General features: G+C 44.2%; 2 protein-coding genes across 12 annotated transcripts in view; one reads left to right on the top strand and one right to left on the bottom strand.

Moving 5' to 3' along the window:
• LOC310675521 (disintegrin and metalloproteinase domain-containing protein 21-like) overlaps window positions 1-596 on the bottom strand; it is a 37,559-nt gene extending 36,963 nt beyond the window's left edge. For 2 of the 6 annotated variants that reach the window (XM_083436286.1, XM_083436288.1), the window contains exon 1: window positions 193-360. In XM_083436286.1, the coding sequence (XP_083292412.1) occupies window positions 193-313 (121 nt within the window). In that variant the 5' untranslated portion in view covers window positions 314-360. Of the gene's footprint in view, window positions 1-192; window positions 493-578 lie in introns of those variants that run through there. The other 4 variants (XR_014510181.1, XM_083436291.1, XM_083436290.1 and 1 more) reach the window with 4 other exon arrangements.
• Window positions 597-9,928: 9,332 nt separating this feature from the next.
• SLCO2B1 (solute carrier organic anion transporter family member 2B1) overlaps window positions 9,929-27,771 on the top strand; it is a 67,147-nt gene continuing 49,304 nt past the window's right edge. For 2 of the 6 annotated variants that reach the window (XM_083436484.1, XM_083436483.1), the window contains exons 1-2: window positions 9,929-10,152; window positions 11,801-12,122. The gene's annotated coding sequence lies outside the window, so the exon portion shown is untranslated. Of the gene's footprint in view, window positions 10,153-11,800; window positions 12,123-14,740; window positions 14,827-27,771 lie in introns of those variants that run through there. The other 4 variants (XM_083436487.1, XM_083436486.1, XM_083436485.1 and 1 more) reach the window with 3 other exon arrangements.

Here is a 27,771-nt window from a genome sequence, read left to right as displayed (position 1 = left end):
CTTCTTCCCATCTCCACAGGGCAGCGGGTGGGGAACCTGGTGCCCGCCAGATGTTGTTGGCCAGGGATGGCAGGACCTGGGGGTCCGGCCACATCTGGAGGGCCACGCAGAGGTTCCTCCTCCCTGCTTTGTAGGAGGCACCCATTATACTGAGGGTATGGGATTTTATTTTATTTTTAAGAAAAAACACACCAGGGCCAAGCAGAAGGAGGAGGAGGAGGAGGAGCATATCTAGCACCACCTCAGAGCAAAATATTCCCAGCCTCTGTGGGGAAAACCAAGTCAAGGCCTCGAGCGGCTTCTCCTCAGCCATTTCCTGCCAAAAACATTCCCCTCCTCCCTCCTCAGAGCTCCAACTGCCACTTGGTTTTAGCATCCCAAGCTCTCCGCTGCCACTCAGCCTGGAGGCCCGCCCCCTCAAAGCCCCCATTGCACCGTTCGAAACTCTAACTGCCTCCTCAGACTCAAGAGCTCCAATAGCAAGCGGGCTCAGTTTCGAGTCCCTCCCTCCCAGCTCTTCGGTTGGCTTGTTGAGCACTCGGACCCTGCCCCCTCAGAATCAATGTCAATGAACGCACCAATCCGCTCCGGTCCTGCCAAACGCCACTCCGCCCGACAACGCAGAGTGTGCCAAATAAATCCTTAGCAACAGCTGCAGCTGCTCCAAGACCCACCCCCTTTAGAGCTCAAGCTGTCACTCGGCTCCAAACTCCGCCCCTTTCCAGGTACTTCCTGGTGTGCCCTTTTTAATGAAGGGCCGCCATATTTCAAAAAGTAAAAACCAACAACTTGTTGAATATCCAGACATATGGCAGCCCAATTTAATGTTCAGTGTTTTACTGTTTTATATATATGCTTTCTTGGGAGAAAAGCAATGACAAACCTAGACAGCATCTTAAAAAGCAGAGACATCACCTTGCCAACAAAGGTCCATATAGTTAAAGCTATGGTTTTCCCAGTAGTGATGTATGGAAGTGAGAGCTGGACCATAAAGAAGGCTGATCGCCAAAGAATGGATGCTTTTGAATTCTGGTCCTGGAGGAGACTCTTGAGAGTCCCATGGACTGCAAGAAGATCAAACCTCTCCGTTCTTAAGGAAATCAGCCCTGAGTGCTCACTGGAAGGACAGATCCTGAAGCTGAGGCTCCAGTACTTTGGCCACCTCATGAGAAGAGAAGACTCCCTGGAGAAGACCCTGATGCTGGGAAAGATGGAGGGCACAAGGAGAAGGGGACGGCAGAGGACGAGATGGTGGGACAGTGATCTTCAAGCTACCAGCATCAGTTTGACCAAACTGCGGGAGGCAGTGGAAGACAGGAGTGCCTGGCGTGCTCTGGTCCAGGGGGTCACAAAGAGTCGGACATGACTAAACGACTAAACAACAACAAAATATATGCTGTAAGCCACCCAGAGTGGCTGGGGAAAACCAGCCAGTTGGGTGAGGTTTAATAAATTAATAATAATATCACCACCACCACCACTGTGGTCTGCTTCATGGTGTGGAAAAAACCCTACTCCTTTCCCCTTGGGCACCCAAGGGCTCGTATTGAAAGTGGCATAGCTTCATGCTCCGGTACTGGGGGGCGGAGAGCAAGCAGGAGCGGGGCTGGCGGATATTATGGGGGCGTGGCACGCTACCCACAGAGGCGTGGCTCACGTCTTGGGGTGTGGCACTCCGCCTGCAGGGCGGGGCTCCCAGCGCGGGTGGGGGGAGCAGCCGCAATGGCACCCTACCCGGGACGGTGCGCTCCCCCCCCACACTCCTCTTCCTCCGCCAGTGCGTATAGAGTAAGGTTATCAGATTTTTTTTCAAATGATCCGGGAACACTTTTTGGAAAGAGAAAAAAAAGTTATTAAAAATAAATAAATAAGAAGTAATATCTTCTCTTCTGTGGTCTCCTCTGCCGCGTGGCCTTTCTCTGGGCCCCAGCCTGCTCTCTTGGGGCACTAGCCGCCGTGGAGTAGGCTCGTGTCAGGCCTGGGATCAGCCATGTGTCTTTGCCCTCCCGGTGCGCTCCTACCTCTCGTCTTCAGTGGCGACGCGGCAAGGTCAGGGCTCCCCTCTTTTTTCTCTTTCCTCTTTCTCTTCCTTCTCCTTCTCTCCTCCTTCTCCCTGCATTGGCTCCAGGGTTTTCCTGGCCCCGGAGTCAGCCGGGTGGCCAGCAGTGGCGTAGCGTGGGTTGTCAGCACCCGGGGCAAGGCAAGTAATTTGCGCCCCCCGCTGCACTGTCCCTCCCCCAGATAGTCCCTCGCTCTCTCTCCGCACCGCACCGCACGCCTGGCACCCTCCCCTCCACAGTGGGCGGCGACCCGGCGGCTCGGATCGGATTCGCACAGCCAGCACTGCAGTGAGAGAGAGTGAGTGAGCCAGGTAGGGGCAGAGAGCTGCAAGCGCCCCCCCCAAATGTTGCGCCCGGTGCGGCCGGCCCCCCCTGCACCCCCCACGCTACGCCACTGGTGGCCAGTCACTCTTGCTCCTGGCTCAATTTAGGTTGGGGAGGGTCAGCAGTTCCCCCAATTGACATGCTGGGTGTCCCCAGTTCCCCATTCGGCAGTGGCGGTGGCAGCGGCAGTCTCCGCAGCCCAGAGCCATCCTGGTAGCGCAGTTGGCTCTGGCTGCTTTCAGGAGCTGCTCGCTGCCATGGCACCCACCATTTTGCCTCACCAGAAGTCCCCATACGACGTGTCTTGTGCCATTGTACCAATCACGCTTCATTCCCTACTAATAAATCTACAACAATTAAAATAGAAATCCGGGGACATCAAATGAAATCCAGGGTCGCCACTCACCACACGCCGGAGGGAGGAGAGAACATTGTTGTGCAAGCCCTTATATAGACTTTTGAAATTGCCTCCCCTGTAGCTCAAGACCATGCCCCCAAAACATCATACATACAGCACAGAAAGAGGTGGTCCCCAGCAGAAATTTGAGTGTATTGCTTCTTTGCTGTCTGCCAGGATACCTGATAATGCCTTATTTGACTGTCTTTTCTGGGTAGCCTGGCCATTCCTTTGAGTTGGTAAATACTTAGTTCCTGAATCTCTTACACATATCGATAGTGTGCTCACTTGCCAGACTGTATTTACAGGGAGGTCTAAGCTCCTACAGTCCAAAGACAATTGGAAAGCTTTTCCCATTTCCTTTCTCCTTGCAGAGAAATATTTGAGGTCAATTTGGGAGAGTCAAATTGGCTTCAGGATTGTTCTCCTGTACTATTTCAGACACATGGTTCATATACTTCATGTATGTGTTTGCTTTGTACATTTATGAACATATATATATATATATATATATATATATATATATATGTATATAAAAGACCTTAGAATTCCTATAACAGTGTGTGCTAAATCTTTTTGATTAAAATAAAATTGTAAAAAAATAATAACGTGAAAGTTAATTTCCTAAATATGTCAGTGGTTTTCTGGGAAGCTTAAATACTGAAGCACCAATATAATGGCCACCACCAAGGAGGCTGTGTCTGTCCTGCAACCCTTCTTCTCTGCAGAGGCTTTTGTCCCTTCCTGGAAATATCTCAGGCTGGGAGGAAGGCAAGTGGGAAAGGAATTGTTGTTGTTGTTTAGTCGTTCAGTCGTGTCTGCCTCTTCGTGACCCCCTGGACCAGAGCACGCCAGGCACTCCTGTCTTCCTCTGCCTCCTGCAGTTTGGTCAAACTCATGCTGGTAGCTTCGAGAACAGTGTCCAACCATCTCATCCTCTGTCGTCCCCTTCTCCTTGTGCCCTCCATCTTTCCCAACATCAGGGTCTTTTCCAGGGAGTCTTCTCTTCTCATGAGGTGGCCAAAGTCTTGGAGCCTCAGCTTCACGATCTGTCCTTCCAGTGAGCACTCAGGGCTGATTTCCTTCAGAATGGATAGTCTTGATCTTCTTGCAGTCCATGGGACTCCAGCACCATAATTCAAAAGCGTCAATTCTTCGGCGATCAGCCTTCTTTATGGTCCAGCTCTCACTTCCATACATCACTACTGGGAAAACCATAGCTTTTACTATACGGACCTTTGTTGGCAAGGTGATGTCTCTACTTTTTAAAATGGAAAGGAATACAGGAAGGTAAGTCATGAGAGGGTGGAAGGATTGGGTTGCTAGTATCACCTGCATGCCCCTTTTACTTTTAAAAGAGATTCCTCCACACCTTTCTACTGTGCTTGTGGCAGTTCTGTGTTTGAGCAAGAAGGATTGATGGCACTGTATTTATTTATTTATTTTATTTAATTTATCGGCTTTCCTAGATTGTTCTCTGGATCTATGAGCCTCTCTTTTAGAAGAGATTTTGCTAGAAGCTGCAAATCACTGACTTCATTCTCAGATGGCCATAAGGCCCAAGTGATTTGCTTCCGCTGAGCTTCCATGCAATTATGATCTTATTATTCATGGCATTATTTATATCTTGCTGCAATAACCAACTCTCCACTCTGCATCATTTTCTTCTGAAAGGTATGGACCATGTGATGTTAAACAGGCAAGCTATTGCTTATTTAGGAAAAAAATAAAATTACTATTCCCACTAATAATAATAATTCTTTTCAGGGACTGTGACTGAAATGACTCAAATTTGCGGTTATGTTGAATTTTAATTTTAACCCTGTTGCATTGTTTTTGCTTCCTCCCTCCCTTCTTCTTTCTTTCTCTCTTGCTTCTATGCTATTGAAATGCATGTCCTTTCTTAAATAATTAAAAGTTTTTTAAAAGTAGAAAATACACAGTGTACATTAAAAGCAAAACTGCAAGGATAAACAGATTTGTTTATCAGGACAAACAAATCAGATGGTAGATAAGTTCCAAACACCGTTATAGCAGCCTGCTGTTTAATTCCTCACAGACAACTTTATAGCCAGTGTTCCCAATCTGAATTGTCATTGAGAGTAACAGGATCAGTTAGTCACCGATAACTTATGTCTGGGGCGTTTATGCGTCATTCCCAAGCACTGCCTGCAGTGCCTAAACAGATTCCAGCTTCAGCCCATGAAGGAAAAAAAAATCTGACGATAAGAAACTTCTTCACAGCGCTTTTCACTTCCTTATTCCTGAGGGTATGAATGAGAGGACTGACCAAAGGGGTTGAAATAGCAAAAACCGCATTGCTCATGACATGGACATCAAAGGGCATATTGGCTTTGTAGGAGAGGTACGCCATGGCAATGGAGGCGTAGTAAATGCTAACCATAATCAGGTGGGAGGAGCAGGCTGAAAAAGCCTTACTGCGTCCTTCTCTGGAGTTGAGGCACATGACAGAGATATCATAGAATCATATCATAGAATCATAGAGTTGGAAGAGACCACAAGGTCTCTTTCCTGCCAAGCAGGAAACACCATCAGAGCACTCCTGACATATGGTTGTCAAGCCTCTGCTTAAAGACCTCCAAAGAAGGAGACTCCACCACACTCCTTGGCAGCAAATTCCACTGTTGAACAGCTCTTACTGTCAGGAAGTTCTTCCTAATGTTTAGGTGGAATCTTCTTTCTTGTAGTTTGGATCCATTGCTCCGTGTCCGCTTCTCTGGAGCAGCAGAAAACAACCTTTCTCCCTCCTCTATGTGACATCCTTTTATATATTTGAACATGGCTATCATATCACCCCTTAACCTCCTCTTCTCCAGGCTAAACATGCCCAGCTCCCTTAGCCGTTCCTCATAAGGCATCGTTTCCAGGGCTTTGGCCATTTTGGTTGCCCTCCTCTGGACACGTTCCAGTTTGTCAGTGTCCTTCTTGAACTGTGCTGCCCAGAACTGGACACAGTACTCCAGATGAGGTCTGACCAGAGCAGAATACAGTGGCACTATTACTTCCCTTGATCTAGATGCTATACTCCTATTGATGCAGCCCAGAATTGCATTGGCTTTTTTAGCTGCCGCGTCACACTGTTGGCTCATGTCAAGTTTGTGGTCAACCAAGACTCCTAGATCCTTTTCACATGTACTGCTCTCAAGCCAGGTGTTAATTATAATTATGTGAGTGTAGGAAATGGAGAGAAGTAAAAGGGGGACAAGTAAAAAGGGACACGGGTGGCACTGTGGGTTAAACCACTGGCTAGGGCTTGCCAATTGGAAGGTAAGTGGTTCGAATCCCCACGATGGGTGAGCTCCCGTTGTTCGGTCCCAGCTCCTGCCAACCTAGCAGTTCAAAAGCACACAGTGCAAGTAGATAAATAGGTACCGCTCTGGCAGGAAGGTAAAAGGCGTTTCTGTGTGCTGCACATGATCCGGAAAAACTGCGGAAGCAGACAAACACCGGCTTACTCAGCCTGTGAAGCGAGATGAGCACCGCAATCCCAGAGTCGTTCGCGACTGGACTTAATTGTCAGGGGCCCCTTTACCTTTACCTAAAAGGGAGACAATCGTGTTGTTGTTGTTGTTGTTTAGTCGTTCAGTCGTGTCCGACTCTTCGTGACCCCATGGACCAGAGCACGCCAGGCACTCCTGTCTTCCACTGCCACCCGCAGTTTGGTCAGATTCACATTTGTAGCTTCAAGAACACTGTCTAACCATCTCGTCCTCAAGACTATCGTAGCAATAGTAAATTCTAAAAAAATTCTGAAATTAAGTGTAGGAATTTGGACAAGCTGCTTGGACAACAGCCATGTGGTCACAAAAGCAATGATAAACTTTGGGCGTCCAGCTGGGATTGGGACCAACAACGCAGAGAACCAGGCACTTGCTGCCAACCAGATATTCACCCTCTTTGTCATTCGGACTGTGGAATGCAAAGGATTGTGGGTGGCTTCATAGTGGTCATATGACATGACAGCTCAGAGGAACGTTTCAGTCGCCACTAGGCCCATAAATCTGCAGGAAACACCCCTGGGCAGAGATATGTTTGGAACTGACCAAAAACATGTCCAATGTTTTGGGAATAGTTGTGGTGGTGAGCAGAATGTCTAAGAAGAGAGATTAGTTAGGGAGAAATACATGGGCTTGTGGAGTTTTGCATCTGTGACCACTGCCAGGATGATGGAGAAGGTACTGGCAAGGATTAAGACGTAAAATACCAAGAAGAAGAAGAAGAAAAAGAGAGGGGTCTGCTGATCTTGAAAATTAGGAAAACCAACAATGAAGAAGTACTGAACCAAACTACCAGTAAAGATGCAAAGATCCATTGTTTGAATGCACAAGGTGTCTAGAAAAGAGATCAAAAGAGGTATACAGTGGTACCTCTGGTTAAGAACTTAATTCATTCTGGAGGTCTGTTCTCAACCTGAAACTGTTCTTAACCTGAAGCACCACTTTAGCTAATGGGCCTCCTGCTGCTGCTGCGCCGCCGGAGCACGATTTCTGTTCTCATCCTGAAGCAAAGTTCTTAACCTGAAGCACTATTTCTGGGTTAGCGGAGTCTGTAACCTGAAGCATATGTAACCTGAGGTACCACTGTAATGTCAGCTGCATCACTAAAGAACATAGGGCTGTATTTAATAATAATAATAATAATAATAATAATAATAATATTTTTTCTTAATTTCTGTGGGTCTCTGCTGAGTCGGACTACCTTTGTATACAACCTTTAGGATTGAGGTTTCTTAAAGTCTTATTATATAATGTTGACAACTATATTTACTTATTTATAGGCATATTCATAAAGCATCTCCACGACCTAATGACACTTGCATCTCACACCAGGTCCTTAGCGCCACTTAGTGTTAAGTCCTGGGTCACCTCCCCCCTGGTTGGTTCTAGGGCCTCACAACTCAGATTTCCCCACATCACTGTGGTTAATGTTCAACACAACGGATGACTTCTTCTCAGCACCAGCCAGTTCCTCTAGTCTAGAGTCTCAACCTTTGCAACTAGGGGAGACAAGTCCGTATTCAGTCCTAGCGTCCATCACAAACCCATCCCTAGATAATGATCCATTCAGCCAGAACTGTGAGCCTCCTGCCTACCCAAATCATCCAGTCTGCCATATGGACATTATAATACAGACGTACCCTTCCAGGAATATGTGTGTGTGAAAGATACAGGAATAAAATAATGTTTCTCGAAATATATATTCTGTACCATGAAAAATAAATTTAAAAACATTATTTAAAAACAACAACAAGAAGAAGAAGATAAGGTGCATGAAGAACTTATAGATGCTAAGCAATTATGGCAGATGCTGTCAACTTCTACCAATATGTTGTATCTTACAGTAATTGCATTTTCATGCTGGCAGAGAAATGTTACTCATGCAAACACAACTGGAATAGTGATGGCAGGATCTAAAACAGGGGTCAGCAAACTTTTTCAGCAGGGGGCCAGTCCACTGTCCCTCAGACCTTGTGTGGGGCCGGACTATATTTTTTTGGGGGGGCGGGGAATGAATGAATTCCTATGCCCCACAAATAACTCAGAGATGCATTTTAAATACGTTTGGCCCTCAGCTGGAACTTCCATTCTGGCTTTATCACACTTTCCCCCATTTCTCCGTAGTGCTGCTACTGTTTACTGAACCTGCCTGCTGTTTGCATATGTTTGCAGAGATGTTTTGATTCATTTTCAGGCCCACGGAGCTATACAGCCAACAGAGGCAGCCTGCATATATTGTGCTGCTACCGGCTTTCCTTGTTTCATAGCTATTTTTTATTGCACTCTCTCTTTATGTGTGGTGATTTTCTCTCTCTTTTATGGCCTCAGCTGCTTCCTGAGCCCCACTGCCTGTTCTTTATTTTCTGAATCTTATTTTTCTATCTCTTGCCTTTAACCCCTTTTCTATTCTTTCATCATCATCATCAACAACAACAACAACATCGTCATTCTTTCTTCCCCTTCTCTATCCCCCCCCCCACTCCCTCTTTTGTGTTTCTATTGTATCTATAGCAAAGTCTTGGTTTGGCTTTAAAAGTGGGTGGGGGAGAGAGATATTAACACTTTGTATTTTTCTTTGTCAATGGGCTACTTTTAAAATGAGGCTGCATTTTAAATTGCATTTTTTTTATTTTTTAATAATATTTATTAAATATTTTGTAGTTATGAAAGGAAAGACAATAAAGAAAAACAATACATAAATTCAACAAACAATACGTCAACAATATAAAAAAATACAATACAACAATACAACATAAACAAAACAAAAACATTTAAACACACACCCAAATTTCATATCTGTATCTTTCATCTGCTTATTTCCTCAACTTCCTCGCACCTCCCTTTTTTGTATTCTAGTTTTAATTTTCTAATTCAACAAATCCTTTCCCTCTTCTTCAATTTTTGTTCTATAGTTTATCCTAACACAATTTAACTTTAAATTTCCCACTTTAACACATTAACAATTAATATTCATATAATTCTTAATAACGCTTCTGCTAAAACCATATAACTTCATTCCAATATTCTTCTAACATTCATTAATTTTGCAAAATTTCTGTAAATATACCTTAATTTTTTTCCAATCTTCCTCCATCGACTCTTCTCCCTGGTCTCAGATTCCGCCAGTCATTTCCGCCATTTCCATGTAGTCCATTACTTTCATCTGCCATTCTTCCCGGGTGGGTAGCTCTTGTGTCTTCCAATACTTTGCGATGAGTATTCTTGCTGATGTTGTGGCATACATAAAAAAAGTTCTATCTTTCTTTAACACCAGTTGGCCGACCATGCCCAGGAGAAAGGCCTCTGGTTTCTTCAGCATTTTAAATTGCATTTTAACCTGTATTTTAAATTGGGTTTTTTTCCTTTTCCTGTTATGTTTTTACTGAAATTTTGCTGGTGTTAGCCGCCCTGAGCCCGGCTCTGGCTGGGGTATAAATAAAATTTATTTATTATTATTATTATTAGAATTTATTTTGGAAAATAAAGAACACATTGCAAATATAACAATGAATAAACCAACACTGAATGAATAAGCACACAAACACACAGTGGCCCACTGTGGCCTTCTCTGGCCCAGGCTCTGAGGCTCCGCCCCTTTCCCACCTCTGGCCCCTCCCACAAGGAAACAATGGCCTGGCCTTCCTCTTGCTGACCTGGCCGTCGCCCGCGGCAACCGGGCCGCAGCCGAGGGAGGTGAGGCAGCGCACCAGGCCGCAGCCTGAAGCCGGGGGGCTGGCGAGACCCTTTCCCGCCTCTCTTGCTCCCCTTCCTCTTCCCCCTCCGAGCCAGGATTTGTTCAGCAAAACAAAACAAAACAAAAAGAGAGAAAACAAGCCAGGAAAAGACCCTTGCGGTTGGTTTCCCTGAGGTGTTTCCACCCTTCATGCGCGCCTGTGGCTTGGACCCCCCTCGCGGCTGCCCTTCTCGAGGGGGGCAGAGCAGCTCCCCCCTGCAATATGGCCCCCTTGCCCTCAAGCAGCTCGAGGATCTGCATGGGAAATGGGCCTTTTGTTGAAAAAGGACGCTTCCGACCTCACAGGCCGGGCACCTCTGTGCATGTGCAGAGTTCCTGCCCTTCCGAGGAAGGCGGGGTGGCATGCATGCTTCTCTTGCTCTGGAAAGGCACGTCGGGCAAAGCGCCACCTGCCATGTGCAGAGGGCCTTTTCCCTTGCGAGGAAATGCTCCTGGGAGGGGTGCCATGGGGCGGCACGGCCCGGATTTCGCCCCCAGCCTGCCTGCCTAGGGTGATGGTCGCCTCCTCACAAGCACCCTGGGAGTAGCATGGGACATGTCAGGACGAAAGAGGAAGGCATAGGCACCACTTAGGGCCGTCGGGCCCACCTGACAAAACATACCGTATTTTTCCGTGTATCACACGCCCCCATGTATAAGACGCCCCTTGTTTTTGGGACTCCAAATTGAGAAAATGGGGGGAGACTGTATCCGTCTATAAGACGACCCACAATGCTGAATATAATTTTTAAAATAAAAAAACAGTCTTATACACGGAAAAGCACGATACGTACGGTCTCTTGCAAAACGGTGGTGACATTGTGTTGTTTAACTGTTTCCACCAATAATTTAATTGCTTTATTCGTTTATTGTAAACTACTTTGGTGGTTGCTGTTTCCTTACAATCAGGTGCATGTAAACTGTGAAGTAAATACATAATGAATACATTGTAAAGGGTAGAAAATGGAGGAAATCAGAGAACGCAGCCCCACAGAATCTCTGGAATGGAAGACAATGCCCCTTTGATGGAAAAGTCTTAATTATTATTGTGTCGTTGTGCAGCTCGCATTCATTTACGTGGTGACTGCGAAAGAGAAAATTCCCATTTTTGGGTCACCGCTCTTTAATATTCCATAGGGTACGCTGAATAGACTTTCCCACCACACATAATTTAAGTGCTCATGTAGGTCTATAAAAGGGTAGGCCTTTATTAGTAACTTGTATATACAATGGAAGTTGGTGTCTTTTCAAAAGCACTTAGACAGCTGAAACAGCAGCAGTTTATCAAAGGAAACCTAAGAAGTCCACTTAAAAAATAATAATAATCTAATGAAGCTAGGCCAAAATTTTTCATTCAACTCCTAAAATTTCAAATTTCCAACATCTATAGTTCTAGAGCACAATCCACTAAAATATATGAGAAAATTAATTTTCCACTAATGCCCCTTTACAATGGAATTCCTTTCTCCTGCCCTGTGGGAAATAGCAGCCATCAGTTTTCCCAGATGTTTCATAAAAACATGCCTTTTTGCCCAGGCTTTCCTTGACCCATAATATTAATTTGTTTTTATATGCTTCATACTGCTATTTACTGGTTTAATGTTATATTTTTGTGTTAATTATATTCTTTACTGTTTTATGCTGTATGCCACTTGGAGATTTTTAAAATACGACATTGTAAATCATTGTAGAAATGCTTTGAAAAAATTTCGTTAACAGGAACATTGTGATTGCTAAAAATATTTTGCTTTTGTTTTCTTCTTTTCAGGGCTGTTCTGTCCCTTTTCCTCATCTCAGGGCAAGAAAATATGTTGAATGATCAAGGTAGAACCCATGTCTGAAATTGGGACTGGCTGTTAGTGGAGAGCACTTTGCCTCCCCCCCCCCCATTGATTCAACCCACCCTTTTCCAGAATTCTTTCACCTGTGGACTGGAGTAATTCAGCTAAGTTGGTGTGCCGAGGAAGGACTTATGCCTTTGAAGTTTGGAGTCAAAAAAAGTTGCTCAAGGACACTTGCCACAAGGACATGCCTCATCATCCAAGTGTAGACATAAGTAGTGGCGACACCTGAGGAGGAAGCAGCTACGGGTAGGTGCAAACCTTCATTGAGTTATGAATGCTGGGGAGGCTTTCCTATGTGTCTACCTTCAGCCAAAGTGAGTAAGGGTCTGTTGAGAAAGGAGGGCAGGGTTGCCTGGCCTCTCAGGGGGTGCAGCCTTTGAGACAAGGGCAAGTGCACATTGAGATGGTGGCAGGTATGGATCCAGGTTGGAGAACCTGTGACAATCTCTGGAGTCTGGAGTGTCTGGAAGTGGTTGGAGGATGGGTGGCGGCTTTTGAGGTTGAATCCTGACAAGACAGAAGTACTGTTTTGGGGGGACAGGAGGCGGGCAGGTGTGGAGGACTTCCTGGTCCTGAATGGGGTAAGTGTGCCCCTGAAGGACCAGGTGCGCAGCCTGGGAGTCATTTTGGACTCACCGCTGTCCATGGAGGCACAGGTCAATTCTGTGTCCAGAGCAGCTGTCTACCAGCTCCATCTGGTCCATAGGCTGAGACCCTTCCTGCCCGCAGACTGTCTTGCCAGAGTGGTGCATGCTCTAGGTATCTCTCGCTTGGACTACTGCAATGCCCTCTATGTGGGGCTACCTTTGAAGGTGACCCGGAAACTACAACTAATCCAGAATGCGGCAGCTAGACTGGTGACTGGGAGCAGCTGCCGAGACCACATAACACCGGTCTTGAAAGACCTACACTGGCTCCCAGTATGTTTCCGAGCACAATTCAAAGTGTTGGTGCTGACCTTGAAAGCCCTAAACGGCCTCAGTCCAGTATACCTGAAGGAGCATCTCCGCCCATATCGTTTTGCCCGGACACTGAGGTCCAGTGCCGAGGGCCTTCTTCACTGCGAGAAGCAAAATTACAGGGAACCAGGCAGAGGGCCTTCTGGGTAGTGGTGCCCGTCCTGTGGAACGCCCTCCCATCAGATGTCAAAGAGTAGCACAACTACCAGACTTTTAGAAGACATCTGAAGGCAGCCCATTTGCTCAATTGCTAATTCAATGGACTGAAAATGGATGGTTGTTGTTATTATGTTTAGGGAAGCTTTTAATGTTTAATTGACTATTGTATTTTAATATTTTGTTGGAAGCTGCCCAGAGTGGCTGGAGAAACCCAGCCAGATGGGCGGGGTATGTATGTATGTATGTATAAATAAATATATTTTTTGAGGGGGGGGAATGATGCAAGAGCACCATGAGCCCCGGTGGCTGCTTACCTGTGTCTTGCGAGCGGCAGGGGCTGGGGGGGGGCGGTAAAGGGGCGATGAGTGGCGCACAAAAGGACTGTGGAGAGGGGCTGCTTAAAATGGTGGCCGCTCGAGCTCTGATGCTGCGGGCACCAACAAAGCCCAGCCTCCTTCCTCCTCTAGGCAGGGTGGGGAGAAGCCGGGAGGGAGGAGGTGCCGCCGCCATGTGAGAGAGAGGGTAAGAAGGCGCGTGCTGGCGATCCATGCGGTGATTCCCGGACTGTCCACAGGTCGGATCTAGAAGGCAATTGGGCCTGATCCAGCCCACGGGCCTTAGTTTGCCAACCCATGCTCTAGATGTTGCTTCACTCCAACTCCCATCAGCTCCAGCCTACATGGCAGTGGTCAGGGATGATGGGAGTTCTGGTCCAACATTGTTGAGAGCCAGGGATCCCCCATCTCTGGTGTAGATCCCCAAACGGCTAGTGTTCTGCCTCCAAACGGCTAGTGTTTGAGCAAGATGGTACTACTGTAATGGAGGAGCTTCTGTGACATTGTGAGCTGGGGAAAAAATTGAAAGCCCATTTTGTGCCTAAATGTCTAGTGTATAATGCTCTAGGAGATGTACTGTTGGATGTTTGAGCAAGATGGTACTACTGTATGGGTGTATGGGTGGCCAGTAAAATGTAATTTCCCCCCTTTTTTGCTGAATCATACTGATAAGACCTATAAAGCAGAGTTATTCTGAACAGATGAAGCCATGATTTAAGCGCAAGTTTAATGAGAATAATGAGATATTAGACTGGATTAGGAGATGGTCAGCTTCTCCTGCTGTGCAGTAAACAAAAATCACTTTAGTTAAGTGAGATGTACACCCAAGTAAGCATGTATAGGATTGCAGTCTGAAGGGCTTTCTTTTATATAAGCATACACAAACACATACAATGTTTTCATATTTACAAGTTAACTTTCTTATTCATTTCATTTGTGAACCATTTACCATGAAACATCCTGAAGTGCTTAATAAGAAAAAGCATTTTCCCATCCTGGGATCTGAAAACTCCAGTTAAAAGGCTTGTTGAAAAATTACCTTAACTAATTCTTCTAATTTACTCCATATAATATATCTACCATTGTCATTTTCCCATTCTTCATTTTTCAGCAGTGAGAAAACTCTTACTTCTAAATTAAGGGCAATACCCAATGTTATACACACCTCTTTACCCTGGCATTTGCTACCTGAGATGTATATTTTCAGGACCCATTGTTAGTTTTTAAACGGTTTTTAACATTGCATTTTAAATTGTTGTGACCACCTCTTGGACCTCACGGTGAAGGTCTACTGGTAAATAAATAAATATATAATCAGAGTAGACAAGTGAAATTTAATGTTGACTAAAGTGCACTGAATTCAGTGGGTCTCAGTTCTGAGTATGACTTAACTGGCTATCATCCTAAATCAGGAGTGGGAAACAACTGACCATCCAGATGTTCCTGGACTCCAACTCCCATCAGCCCCAACCAGCATGTCTAATGGTCAGAGATGATGTGAGTTTTAGTCCAACAACATCAGCAAGGCCAAATGCTCCCTACCCAGCCCTGAATATTTGCTTTATATAATCAGCATGGTTCTTTGCCATACTCTCTTAAATGTACAAATTCTGTAAGTCTGGATATCATAGCAACATACCATTTTGCTTAAATCACTCATTTTCAGTGAGCGTGATCGGTATTTTTGCTGCTATTATTAATTTCCCAATTCAAATAGAATGTTCTAATTGTATTTCAGTTTTCAGATACCCTAAGCTATGTATAATGAGTTTGGTGTTATGGAGCAGCAAACCATATTTGCTATATTTTTTATAATTTCTTTTCAATAACTTCTGACAACCTATTTATGTTCCACCATATCTCCAACACCTACTGCTTACATTAGGATAAATATTTGCTAACTGCTGTGGAGTTAAACGATATATATTATCCTTCAAATCCCATTGATTTCAGTGGGAGTGTTAAGCACCTGCTTAAATTTCCCTCAGTAAGAGCTGGCAACAGTTAATTTTAGATGGATCATACTCATTGTATCTTGGTCTCATATGCTATGGACTATACTATTAAATATATTATAGTGACCTACTGTATATAAAAATGGAGCAACACGGATCATGGACACAGCTCAGCAAGCATTAGGCATGCCTAAGCAGTACAAAGTACTAGAATGAGACTTAGCTACTGCTAATTTCTGTTGGAACGGGATATATCGGCTTGCCATTTTAAGGCATGGTCCAGCAGAGGGACCCAAGAACTGTCAATGACTGAGCTCAGAACAAGTTTGTTATAGAAAGTGCTAGTGAAAGGCTGTTTGTTTCACACTTTAGTTAGCCCTGGGCAAGGAGGGACTCACTGAGTTAAAGGGCCAGATGCTTAAATGCACCATTCTGTTGGACTTGCAGGTACTTACAAATGCAAATAGCATCAGCAGGAAAAGGGGGCTGATTATGACTGGGATCAGGGTGAGGTGGAGGGGAAATTTAACACTTTCCTCCTTGCTGTTTGCATTGGGAGGAACATCCCCATTTGTACCAATAGGGTACCCCCCCGCTAACCCCCCTCCACACCAATACCAGCTTCCATACCCTCCAACATTTATCCGATAAAAATAGGGACCCCCTAAGGAAAAGTGGGACATTTGGGGATCAAATCAGAAACTGGGACAGTTTCTGTAAATCCGGGACTGTCCCTAGAAAATTGGGACACTTAGAGGGTCTGGAATGAGCCTAGAGGCTTGGAATTCATGCTGCAAGAAGTTTAGGGTCAGTTGTTGTAAGAGACCAGCATGCTCTTCTGAGATCTGGGAGAGCCTCGAGGAGTGTGGGCTACCTTTACACGCTGAGTAACTTACAAGGGAACTGCCTGGGAAACGCAGGGTGTGTTGGTCTCAGAGTTCCTGGGTTTTAGGAAGTTTGGGGGTGTCTGCTAGGGCAAAGACAGCCCTGCTTCCCCCAGCAATTTTTGTAGGGTGGACTGAGGAGTGCTGAATGGACTGGGGGGAAAAACCTGTGAAATGCCATGTCTCTCCTGACTACCTCCCCAAATATTATCCATCTCTTTTGTTTAGTGTTTTCATCAGAACAATGTGAATAGTACCAGAAGGCTGGTTTTTAAGCATTTAATTGCAGAATATAATTTTAAGATAATTTGCATATATATAAGGAAATAATAAAAGAGGAGATAATCCCTTTTTCATTATTTCTCAGATTTAAAACCTCCAATAAGAACAAAATCCAATCACATTTTTGACAATCAAACGAGCATTATTACAAATGCAAAGATATAATCTACATCTGTATCATGGGCATATTGGAGAATATGATTCTATCACATTGCATTCTACAATCAATTGGAAATTGGCTAGCAGCAATAATTTTACTTGAGTTTTTAACAAAATAGTGCAGAAGGTTTGCTTTAGAGTGTTTAAAATAGAATATATAAGCAGAACCTTCAACATGGACCACCTGATAGAATGACAAAAAGTGAGATTAAAGAAAGATCACAGCTCTCCTAAAACAATGGCTGAACACTAGGGATGTAAGAAGGTAGCGATTCCCTTCTGACATATATTGTCACAATCAGCACTGTTTTCTTTCTGCTACAGTTCCATTTTTGTCAAATACTATGGGCAAGATTCACATTTCTTGTCCTGTCAGCAGAAACCCCATGCAAGGATTTCCAATTGCACAATGGGTCTCTCCCCCCCCCCCTGCATTAGGAGAGCTTTCAGCTTGGGTAAATAAATAAATAAATAAAACTTGATTTTGCAAAAGACCTCCACAGGCCACCCAGACCCTAGTTTCATAGAACGGAGAAGCTACACATTTTGGCCTGCGTTGATTCTGTTTGCAGCAACCTGGCTGATTCCTAGTTCTTATACAACAAACACTAAAGACTAAACACATATTAGTCATTGTTTGGCAAAGAGCCTCTTCAGTGTTATACTGTTCATATGGATTGTGTACAATGGTGTCACCAGAAAGAAATTTATTGGGGGGGGGCACAGAAGGGGCAGAGCATATTTATAGGTAGGTGAGTTGTATCACATATCTTAGGATCTCTGAAAGAAAAATAGCAGTATATGTTCATAACAGGGGTACAGCAATGGAGGGTAAGTGGAGGAAGCAGCTTCTGGTTTGGGGGAAGGTGGTTGCCCCCCCCCCCCAGCCACCCATGAGTGTCTACATGAATAAATGCTTTCCATAGTCCCCATCTGACCACGATCAGCTTGTGCTTCCAAGTCAGTGCGCTTTTTGGATTGGGCACTGCAGCAGCAACCTGCTACTGTGCACACAATCACTCCGTCCCTGCATTTTAATTATGGCACCAATACTATTGGACAAATCCGCAGCACTAAGAGACAACCAATTTGCACAGTTGTTTCCTGCCAGGATGCCCAATTGAGGCAACTGAAACAAACATGTTTTGAAACAAATGTTCCAATTACAAAATGTTTACAGCCGCAATTGTTTCCTTAATGTAGCAGGAGGACAGCAGGCTCTCTGGTGCCAAATTGTCCAATTAAAAATAGTTGTTAATGGTCTCTCTCAAGTTTGATGATAGTCTCAGATCTGGTGATGTAGTAAATAATGAGGACAGAGGCTGAATGCAATGCTTACCTAGGCCTAGGCACTCTTGCTCCTAAACATTTAAATGCTGCTGTTGTAAAAGTAATGCCATTTACTATTTATTCAGAAAATGTATATACCGCTTAACAAAAATCTGCATCTGATGTACAGAAAATGAATCAAAGTACAATAAGATATGAAAGAAGTTCAGAATACAATTAATACTTTTCAAATGCAACATTTAAAACAGCCACTGAACAAGGTAACACTCTCAAACATCTCTAATGGGCCTGAGTAAACAACCAAACTTTTAGGAGACATTTGAAACATCCCACAGATGGAGCTTCCCAAACCTCTTGTGGGACAGAAATGCAGAGGGTTGATGCTATAAACTAAAAACAAGAAAGAGGTTTCTAGAAAGCAGTCTGCTGCCCAAGTAAAGTCTCTTCTGGTGAATGTGAAGGCTGTTTTTGTTCATTTCTATTGATCTAGTTTATAGCAGAGGAGGTAGTTTGCTTGGTATCCTGGTTCAAGTTGTTTGGGACTTCATGTGCTAATAACAAAACCTCAAATAGCCAGCCAGTGCCTATCCTTGCACACCAGTATAATATGCGCACTCAGTACTCTAGTCACAGTATTCTGCAGTAGCTGCAGCTTCCAAACCAAGCACAAGGGCAGCCCCATATAAAGTACATGACAGTAATCTAAACACCAGTTGCTGGAAAGCATTGATGGCATGGTGTTATGGCTTCAAGCCCTGATTACCGTATTGGCCTGAATATAAGCCTCACTTTCCCCCCAAATTCCGACCGTGAAAAGTTAAAAGTGCGGCTTAAATTCGCAACCTTATAAAAAGTGGCTTTTACGATATCACTGCTGAAATAGACATACAGTAAAACGGAACGGGTGTGAGTACCTGTGGAATTTTAAGGGAGCGGCTTGTATTTGGGTATTGTCTTTTTTTTCTCTCCCCCCCCATGAATTTTAAAGGTGCAGCTTGTATACGTGCCAATTCCAAGCCATCAGCTTGGCCATTGTACAAAACAGAATGCTGGACAGGATAGCTCAGCCACTAGAGCATAAGACTCTTCATCTCTCTGTTGTGGGTTTGAGCCCCAAGTTGGTTAAGAACTTCCTGAATTGCAGGGGTTTGGACTAGATGACTCCTTACAACTCTACAATTCTATGATTCTAAGTGTAGGTAGGTGAACCCTCAGTTGTATTCAGCAGGGATCTATGTATGACACAGAGACATCTCTAAAAGCATATTTCCATAATGTAAAAGGTAAAGGACTCCTGGATGGTTGTCCAGTCAAAGGCGACTATGGGGTTGTGGTGCTCATCTCGCTTTCTGGGTCATGTGGCCAGCAGGACTAAACTTCTTCTGGCGCAACGGAACACCGTGACGGAAACCAGAGTGCACGGAAATGCCGTTTACTTTCGCACCACAGCAGTACCTATTTATCTACTTGCACTAGTGTGCTTTCAAACTGCTAGGTTGGCAGAAGCTGGGACAGAGTTCACACCATTGCACGGATTCAAGCTGCCAACCTTGCAATCGGCAAGCGTAGGAGGCTCATTTCCATACATCAACCCTAACACAATTAAACTAAAAATATTAAAATTGAATAAGCCAGCTAGCATGCCGCTATAATCCATTTCAATTTATAGTACAGTGCAACATTAAGGGCTCATTACAGCAGCTAACGTCCCATTAACAGAACATTGTTCAATGCAAATGTTTGTGTGGGCAGAGCATTGAAAAGCAAGGACAGCAAGTAATGCTTGGTGGGCTTTTTGAGATTAATGAAAATGAGCACCTGCAAGCTGCCTTGGAGGACCTTGATAGTCAGAAATGCTTTAAGTAACTGAGCCTACATTTGAGGAAGGACTCTAAAGGTTACAGTTGAAAAGGCCTCGATGCTCATCCTCATTGACACCCCCTTCCTTGGAGTCACCTTTTGGAGCAGGGCTATTGAGCAGGAGAAGCTCTTCTCTAAAGTTGGCAGGGATGAAAGCAGGCTCTGAGGGATTAAATCCAAGAACGTGTGGAATTTCTCTCAGAAATGTTGCTTTCTTTTTTTAAAAACTCTGTATCCCCACTAGAAATATTTTTGACATCTTTCCCAGGCAGGAGGGTTCCAAGTCAACTCAATATTTACCGTATGTTTGTGGGCAGCTCTAGTCCCAGATTATTGGTTTTTTTGGCCGGGGTGTGTGTGTGTCATTGTAACAAATAAACATTCTTTTATAAACTTTACCAACTTAACAAAGCTATTCCCATACAATCCAACATTTCTCCAATGAAAATAGGGATGCCCTATTCCATCATCATCATCGTAATTTTATTTTACCCCACCTTTCTGACTAGGTTGCCCCAGCCACTCTGGGCAGCTTCCAACATATATACAAACATAATAAAACATTTAAGATTACAATAACTTCCCTATACAGGGCTGCCTTCAGATGTCTTCTAAAGGTTGTACACTTACTTATCTCCTTGGCTTGGGGATCACATAACTCCATACCCTCCAACATTTCTCTGCTGAAAATAGGGATGTCCTAAGGAAAAGCAGGACATTCCAGGGTCAAATCAGAAACCAGGATTGCTTCAGGAGTGTCAGGAGTGCTCTGATGGTGTTTCCTGCTTGGCAGGGGGTTGGACTCGATGGCCCTTGTGGTCTCTTCCAACTCTATGAGTCTATGATTCTGTATATCTGGAACTGTCCCTGGAAAATAGGGACACTTGCAGGGTCTATATTCCATGCTCGGTCCTGGTTTGTTCTAGTTTCATTACCTTTACACTACAACTCTTATTTGTTTCCCTGTCAGCCCCACTTCCTGATGATCTCTCCACACCCTCTTGGCCATTTTGGGAACTGAGCCTGATTCAGCTATGTCTCATCGTTTGATTATCTATGAAGGATAGATCTACCATTAAGCCCTGACAGATATTCCTGTATCTCTGAAAAATAATGGTTATTAAAGAGCAAATGATGGGGAAGGGATGTTGTCTTCATGCTCTGCACATGGGCTTCCCATTGGGGCATCATCCAGTTGGCTGCTGTAGAAAAGAGGATGCTGCTGGTCTAGATAGGCCTTTGATCTGATTCAGGAGGGCTCTTGGGTTGTTAGATGCCTTGGCCCAAGCAAACAGTGAAAGGCTAGGATACATTCAATGGGTGAAACTGCAACAAAACAGTTTTGTTTTGTGTGTTTTTTTTTGGGGGGGGGAGAGAGTTTGCTAAGTTGTTAGGTAAATTAGCATTGAAGCAATGTATTCATTATTGCCGTAGAGTTAGAACTTATGTGTTCGCATAGGAAAAGTAAAGTGCTCTGTATTTGTCGGTCTTTCCAAAGTTGGGGGAAATTTATGGTGTGATCATCTAATTTCAGCTGAGCTTTTATCATTAGTTCTCAGATGATTTCCAGCCAGTATTATAAATCAGATGGAGATTAATGAAGAGAGGAGTAATAAGAGAGCAATTTAATATGGTTGCATGAATTATACATGTATAACTTTAAACCCAGAGTTCATAAAAATTACATCAGACACCTTAATGGTTGAAATATATCTCAATTCCCAGCTTGTAACTAGAATGACTTGTGAGAGGTGCAGGTGGAAGATGGTACATGACAGAACAAAATGTCATGCCCCCTTTCTGCACTGAAAAACAGCTCTGATTTGTGCAGAATGGCTTCTAGGCCACAGGGTGTGACTTCACTGCTGCTTCTCCTCGGATGTATTATTCTTTATAGTTTTCCCTGTAGAATGACCTGCTTTATATTGGTCTCCAGACATTTCACCCCATATTGCCATTTGCTCTGGGTGCATGATAAATGGCTCTACAGAGCAGCCAACTCTCTAAAGACGCACGGTTTTAATGGAAATGTTACGCTGTAATGGGAGGAACAGGTAACTGAGAATAATCACAATCTTGCTAGTCTATAATAAGTAGCCATAATGAAGAATCACTTCTGATGCTGTCAAGAGACCTTCTTTTCTTCTTCTTTTTGACCTAATTTATAATGCAAAACTTTCTGTTGAAAGTTCTTGTACAAGCATAGGCAAACTCTTAGGGGCCAAGGCACTTTCACACACACACACCATGTTTTTTTGGGGGGTATGGGCCCCCTCAATGTTCACAGGGTGTTCAGCTCTGCCCCCTGGTTCCTCACCATGTCAGGTTGTCGTGTTTTGGCCCCCTCAATCATCTTGAGATGTTGGCGCCTCTGTGTGCAAGGATAATGTTGTTGCCCCAATAATATGGGAGTTATTGTGCCCCTTATCTCAACTTCAGGAAATAATTGCTCTGCTTCAATCAATGCAGCCAGAGGATGTGGGTAAAGTGCTTGTGTTCTCATTGCCCATTTTGTCTACTTACATCTTGCAGGAAGGCATTGACTGCGTGTGTCCGGGAGATTATTAATACCACTTTATGGAAGGGAGTGTTCCCATGTACCTTGAAGAAGGCAGTTGTGCAATCGTTCCTTAATAAATCTTCTCTGGATCCAGTAGGATTGCTCAGCCCAAAATATCTCCTCTTTGGACAAGGTGGTCTAGATGGTGGTAGCAGCTCAAGTCCAAACACTCTTGAATGAAGCAGATTATCTGAGCCCATTTGCTGTAGGTTCCCCCCTGGCATCTCTCAACTGAAGAGTTGTAAATGTGACTCCTGGTCTTTAGGTGGCAGCATTCGCGAAAATAAAAACCGAGGAGCGCTCTCTGAGCCTGCAGTTCTTTCTCCTGCAACATTTTTTGTTTATTTATTTTTCTCCTGGCAGAAGCACTGCTCTTCATTTCAACTCATTGTTTCCTGTTTTGATTTAGGAGGCTTCCCTTTTGTTTTTGGTGCAGTTTGTAACACTCGCCCTCTGGTGAATTCATTATCACTTTTGTGACCTTTCCCAAAATGCTTTATCCTATATATCTCTGTCCTTCCTGGCCCATCAAATAAGGTTGCGCAATCTCTCCCTAAGCAGACTGCAGGAAGCAGCACAGAGAAATAATGAGAAAATACAGTGGATGGTCATTGAAATCTTACATGGGCTGATGGGAAGCACTGCACCTGCAGGAATCCCAGGTGGAATGATGTGCCTGCCAGCCATATTTTAATCATTTAGTTTGGTTGGAGAACATTAATGTGAATTTCTCCCAGTCAAGTGCAAATTCTAGTGATGAACCACAGCAGATACAACCACAGCGTTGCATTCAATGTCTTTTAGTGTTTCTATTGTACTCTGCTCATAGCCCGTGGGCGAGATTGCTTGGGAGGATTGATTTGCTATTATAACTTTGTTTTTATAGCCTCTTAAAGCATTGTTCTGCTCTGCTATTCAGTATGAGGTTTTGCAGCAAATTGCACAGGCAAGTCCAACCAACCTAACTTGTCCTAGTACGTGTAGCTCAGCGCCTCAGCAGAGGTTGAGACAGGCAAGCAGTTGCTTTCCTGGAAGGAAGGATTTGTTCTCTTTTTCAAACAGGATTTCCCCTTTTCTCACTTGGAACTGGGTGGAATTACCTGTCAGGATCAGCTGAGACACAAACTGGGGGCCTCCTGGTCTCTGTGTGGATGCCACTTGTCAACAATTTATCAAATTTGTTACCCCAGTTGCCAGGAAGCAACTGCTTATGGGTTTGTCCTGCTTATGGGTTTGCCAAGGGCATCTGCCTGGCTACCATGAGAAACAGAATACTGGACTGATCCTGCATGGCTTTGCTCATGTGTCTGTGGGTGACCATTCATGGCAATGTTCTCATGGAGAAGCTGCTAAAATGTGGGCTGGACGATGTAGCTGTTAGGTGGATTTGTAGCTGGTTATCTGACCAAACCCCCCAAGTGCTCATGAATGGTTCCTCATCATCCTAGAAAAAAGTAGCAAGTGGGGTGGTGCAAGGTTCTGTCCTGTGCCCGTTGTTGTTCAACGTCTTTATAAATGATTTGGATGAAGGTATTGAGTGGATACTCATCAAATCTGTGGATGGTAAAAAAGGTACAAAGATAAAGGACCCCTGGATGGTTAAGTCCAATCAAAGGTGATGGTGGGGTGTGGCGCTCATCTCGCTTTCAGGCCAAGGGAGCCGGCGTTTGTCCACAGACAGCTTTCTTAGTCATGTGGCCAGCATGACTAAACTATTATTGGTGCACGGAGGACCATGACGAGTGCCAGAGCACACGGAAAGAAGACAGAATTTGGATCCAAGATGACCTGAACAAATTGGAGAATTGGGCCCAAACTAACAAAATGAATTTCAATAGGGACAGAAACATCATAGCCAGACACTGGAGAGACCTATCAGTAGTAAGCATGTACAATGATATCAAACGGTATAGGAAACAGCCTTATTAGAAAAACTAACCAATAAACTGAATGTGACACGGAGACAAATAGAAGAAGATGCCTTCACCCCGGTATGGCTCCCCTATATCACATACACAGCCCAACAAGACAACGACAAGAATCTGCCAACAGCATATGGAATCAATATGGCTAACCTGATACACAAACACCCACCCACCCCACTCACACATGGAAACAAAGTTCACCACAGCCAATCACAAACAAACAACCACACCCTAGGCCAACCCCAACCTCTCTCGCCACCAAAGGAACACAAGCGAATAGTAGCGAGAACCTGCACAAGTGACCCCACCCATACATTAAGTAGAATAGAAGCTTTGGCACCCAACCCCACTCACCATGCCCCCCTCCACCTCTTCCCCCCTTTTCTTCCTAATGTAACACTAATGTCTCAAGAAATGAAACTGATCTGTAGAAAATGTAACTTGAAAAAAGAGACATTGCACATACTTTTGTAAACCAAGAAACCTTTAATAAAAAATATGTTTGAAGCTGGAACAAAATAGGGACAAATGCAAGGTTCTGCATTTAGGCAGGAATAACCAGATGGTGGGATGTGGGTGGCGCTGTGGGTTAAAGCCTCAGTGCCTAGGGCTTGCCGATTGAAAGGTCGGCGGTTCGAATCCCCGAGGCGGGGTGCGCTCCCGCTGTTCGGTCCCAGCGCCTGCCAACCTAGCAGTTCGAAAGCACCCCTGGGTGCAAGTAGATAAATAGGGACCGCTTACTAGCGGGAAGGTAAACGGCGTTTCCGTGTGCGGCTCTGGCTCGCCAGAGCAGCGATGTCACGCTGGCCACGTGACCCGGAAGTGTCTTCGGACAGCGCTGGCCCTTGGCCTCTTTGAGTGAGATGGGCGCACAACCCTAGAGTCTGTCAAGACTGGCCCGTACGGGCAGGGGGGGTAACCAGATGCACAAATATAAGCTGGGGGGGCAGGCACCTGGTATAAGAACATGTGAAAAGGATCAAGGGGTCTTAGTAGACCACAGGCTTAACATGAGTCAACAGTGTGACGCAGCATCAAAAAGAAAGAAAGAAAAGCTAAGACTATTCTAGGCTGTATCAACAGAAGTATTGTGTCCCTATCAAGGGAAGTAATGGCACCACTCTAATCTGCCTTGGTCAGACCACACCTGGAATACTGTGTCCAGTTCTGGGTGCCACAATTTAAGAAGAATATTGACAAGCTGGAACGTGTGCAGAGGACGGGGACCAAGACAATCCATGAGGAACGACAATCTGGAAACCAAGGAACAGTATGAGGAACAGTTGAGGGAGCTGGGTATGTTTAGCTTGGAAAAGAAACTGAGAGAAGATATTATAGCCATCTTCAAATATCCTAGGGGCTGTTGCATGGAAGATTAGATCTCTTCTCCCTTTCTAAAATGTCACAGACCATTTTAGGCAAAATTGTCTGCTTTCAGATGTAGCTGAGGCTTTCTGTCTGATAAATAAAGCTCCCAGGTGCCGGTAATGTTTAGAAATGTCTTATATTCACAATAAGATCCAAATTATTCAACTCTCCAAAGTTTAGGAGCAAACTCCAGTTCCTGTTGGATATAAAAAGCTGCTGCTGTTGCTTTTTTACTCGTTTGCTATTTCTCCCCTGATTAAGCACTTCTAATCTTGGGAAGCTCAGAAAGCCTCCTCCAGAGGCTGTGAATGAAGAGCAGAACGGCGTGTTCCAGCAGAAAGCAACAGGGCAGCCATCCACTCCTCTACCCTGCAGACTCCTTAAGAAGGGAAGGGGAAGAATCTGCTGCCAGTAGGTGTGTTAATGCTCGGAAACAAGAAGCTAGGGAGTCAGCAGGAGTCTAGTGAAGCGCTGCTAAGGAAGAAGAATCGAAAGTGTCTTGAGTGCTTTTGACCTGAAAAAGGAAGGCGAGGCGATGGACTTGACTTTTGCAGGAACCAAACTGTGGCTTGTTTAGATCCACTTCATTGAACCTCGGAGTTGTGCAATTCAAGATTGTCATTTTGTCTCTTTTCCAGAATCTAACCTAACGCTTCCAGTCTGTTGATCTCATAATAACCATGGCTGCAGAGGCTAAAATCCTTGCAGGATCTCTCAGGGTAAACAGGTGCTAACAGCTGAGAATCCTCGAGTGGAGGAAGGAGGGATTTGGAATCAGGGCCAAAGCTAGGCCAAGACTAGGGATGGAAAGATCTGTCAATTTTGGTTCTCTCTCTCATTTTTCCAAGTTTTCAATCTTAAATTCGGTTCTCCATATTTATGCAGGTGACATATGCATGCAGTTGTAAACGGCACTTTTGTATAATGGCAAAAGTGGCTGGTTGCTATTAAAGGTTCAATGACCAGTCCACATTCATGACAGCTAATCAAGTCATGCCCTTCCTTTAAAAGGGCCTTAACTGTAAGTAAGCATTTGCTAGCATCACCATCACCTCCAAAGCCCTCCTTTTAAGCTGTGAGTCCCTGCTGCTGTGTGTCACCTTGGTGCCTGTCCTATCCCTCACTCTCTATCTTGTGCCATGGTTAGTTGGTATCTATCTTTTTCCACTGCTGTTGCTCTTTTAAGATGCTATCCCAATCTATGTTGGATGCTCCCAGCTCTTGTCTTGACTAGGGATGGGAGCAGGGCTCGTCACATCTATCAAATACTGTATGCACTTTTAGGAACAATATGAGAACTGAAACACAGCTATCCCACAATATTTGCATATATCTGAATTTTGCAATGCAGTTCTCCAACCAAACATGGTGTATGAAACCATATATATTAGGGGACAGTGTGTATAAAATGGAGATACTGAAAATAACACAGAATGCATTGTATTAGGAGAAACTGCTGTTAAAAAAATTGTAAATCAGTCAAAACGGCAAACAAAAATATATTTATTAGGAGACTTTCGCAATACAATGCTGGAAATTTCTTATGGACTTTTTATGTGTGAGAGAAAATTAACTTGTAATATCTGGATTTAAAGACTGAAAAAATACTGGTTTACAGAAGATAGAATGGCTGGATCTTAGTTAGTTAGCTGCAGGACAGAGACCCAGAAGTCCTTTTATCTTCCCTTTTTTAAACATTTCATTGATTTGAAAATAATGCAGCCAATCATTGACATATTCCTTAACTTCTTCATATGGTTTCAACATCCATTTACCATCAATTTTTCTTATTAGATCCTGATATGTTACCCAATCCCCTTTCATATTGATTTTTTTCACACACAGCACCTCTAATGGTGACAACCAATATGGAGTTTTTACTTCCAACAGGTTTTTGTACTTTTCCCAAACCTCTATCAAGGATCCTCTTATGGTGTGGTTTTCAAACCCTTTATGTACTCGCTTTTTGTCATACCATAAATAAGCATGCCACCCAAATCTATTATTAAAACCTTCTAGGTCTAATAAATCAGTGTTTTCCAACTTCATCCATTCCTTCAACCAGCCGGTTGCTTTCTCTCTCTTTAGGTCTGTCTTTTCCCTTTTTTAAAAAATTCTTTCTGCCCTTGTTCTTTTTAAGATTAAGTAGCTGTTTTATT

The sequence above is a fragment of the Podarcis tiliguerta genome (assembly GCF_965153285.1).
Source record: "Podarcis tiliguerta genome assembly, chromosome: 4".
NCBI lineage: Eukaryota > Metazoa > Chordata > Lepidosauria > Squamata > Lacertidae > Podarcis > Podarcis tiliguerta.
The sequence above is the reverse complement of the archived record's forward strand: the minus strand, read 5'-3'. Positions and strand labels throughout refer to the sequence as shown.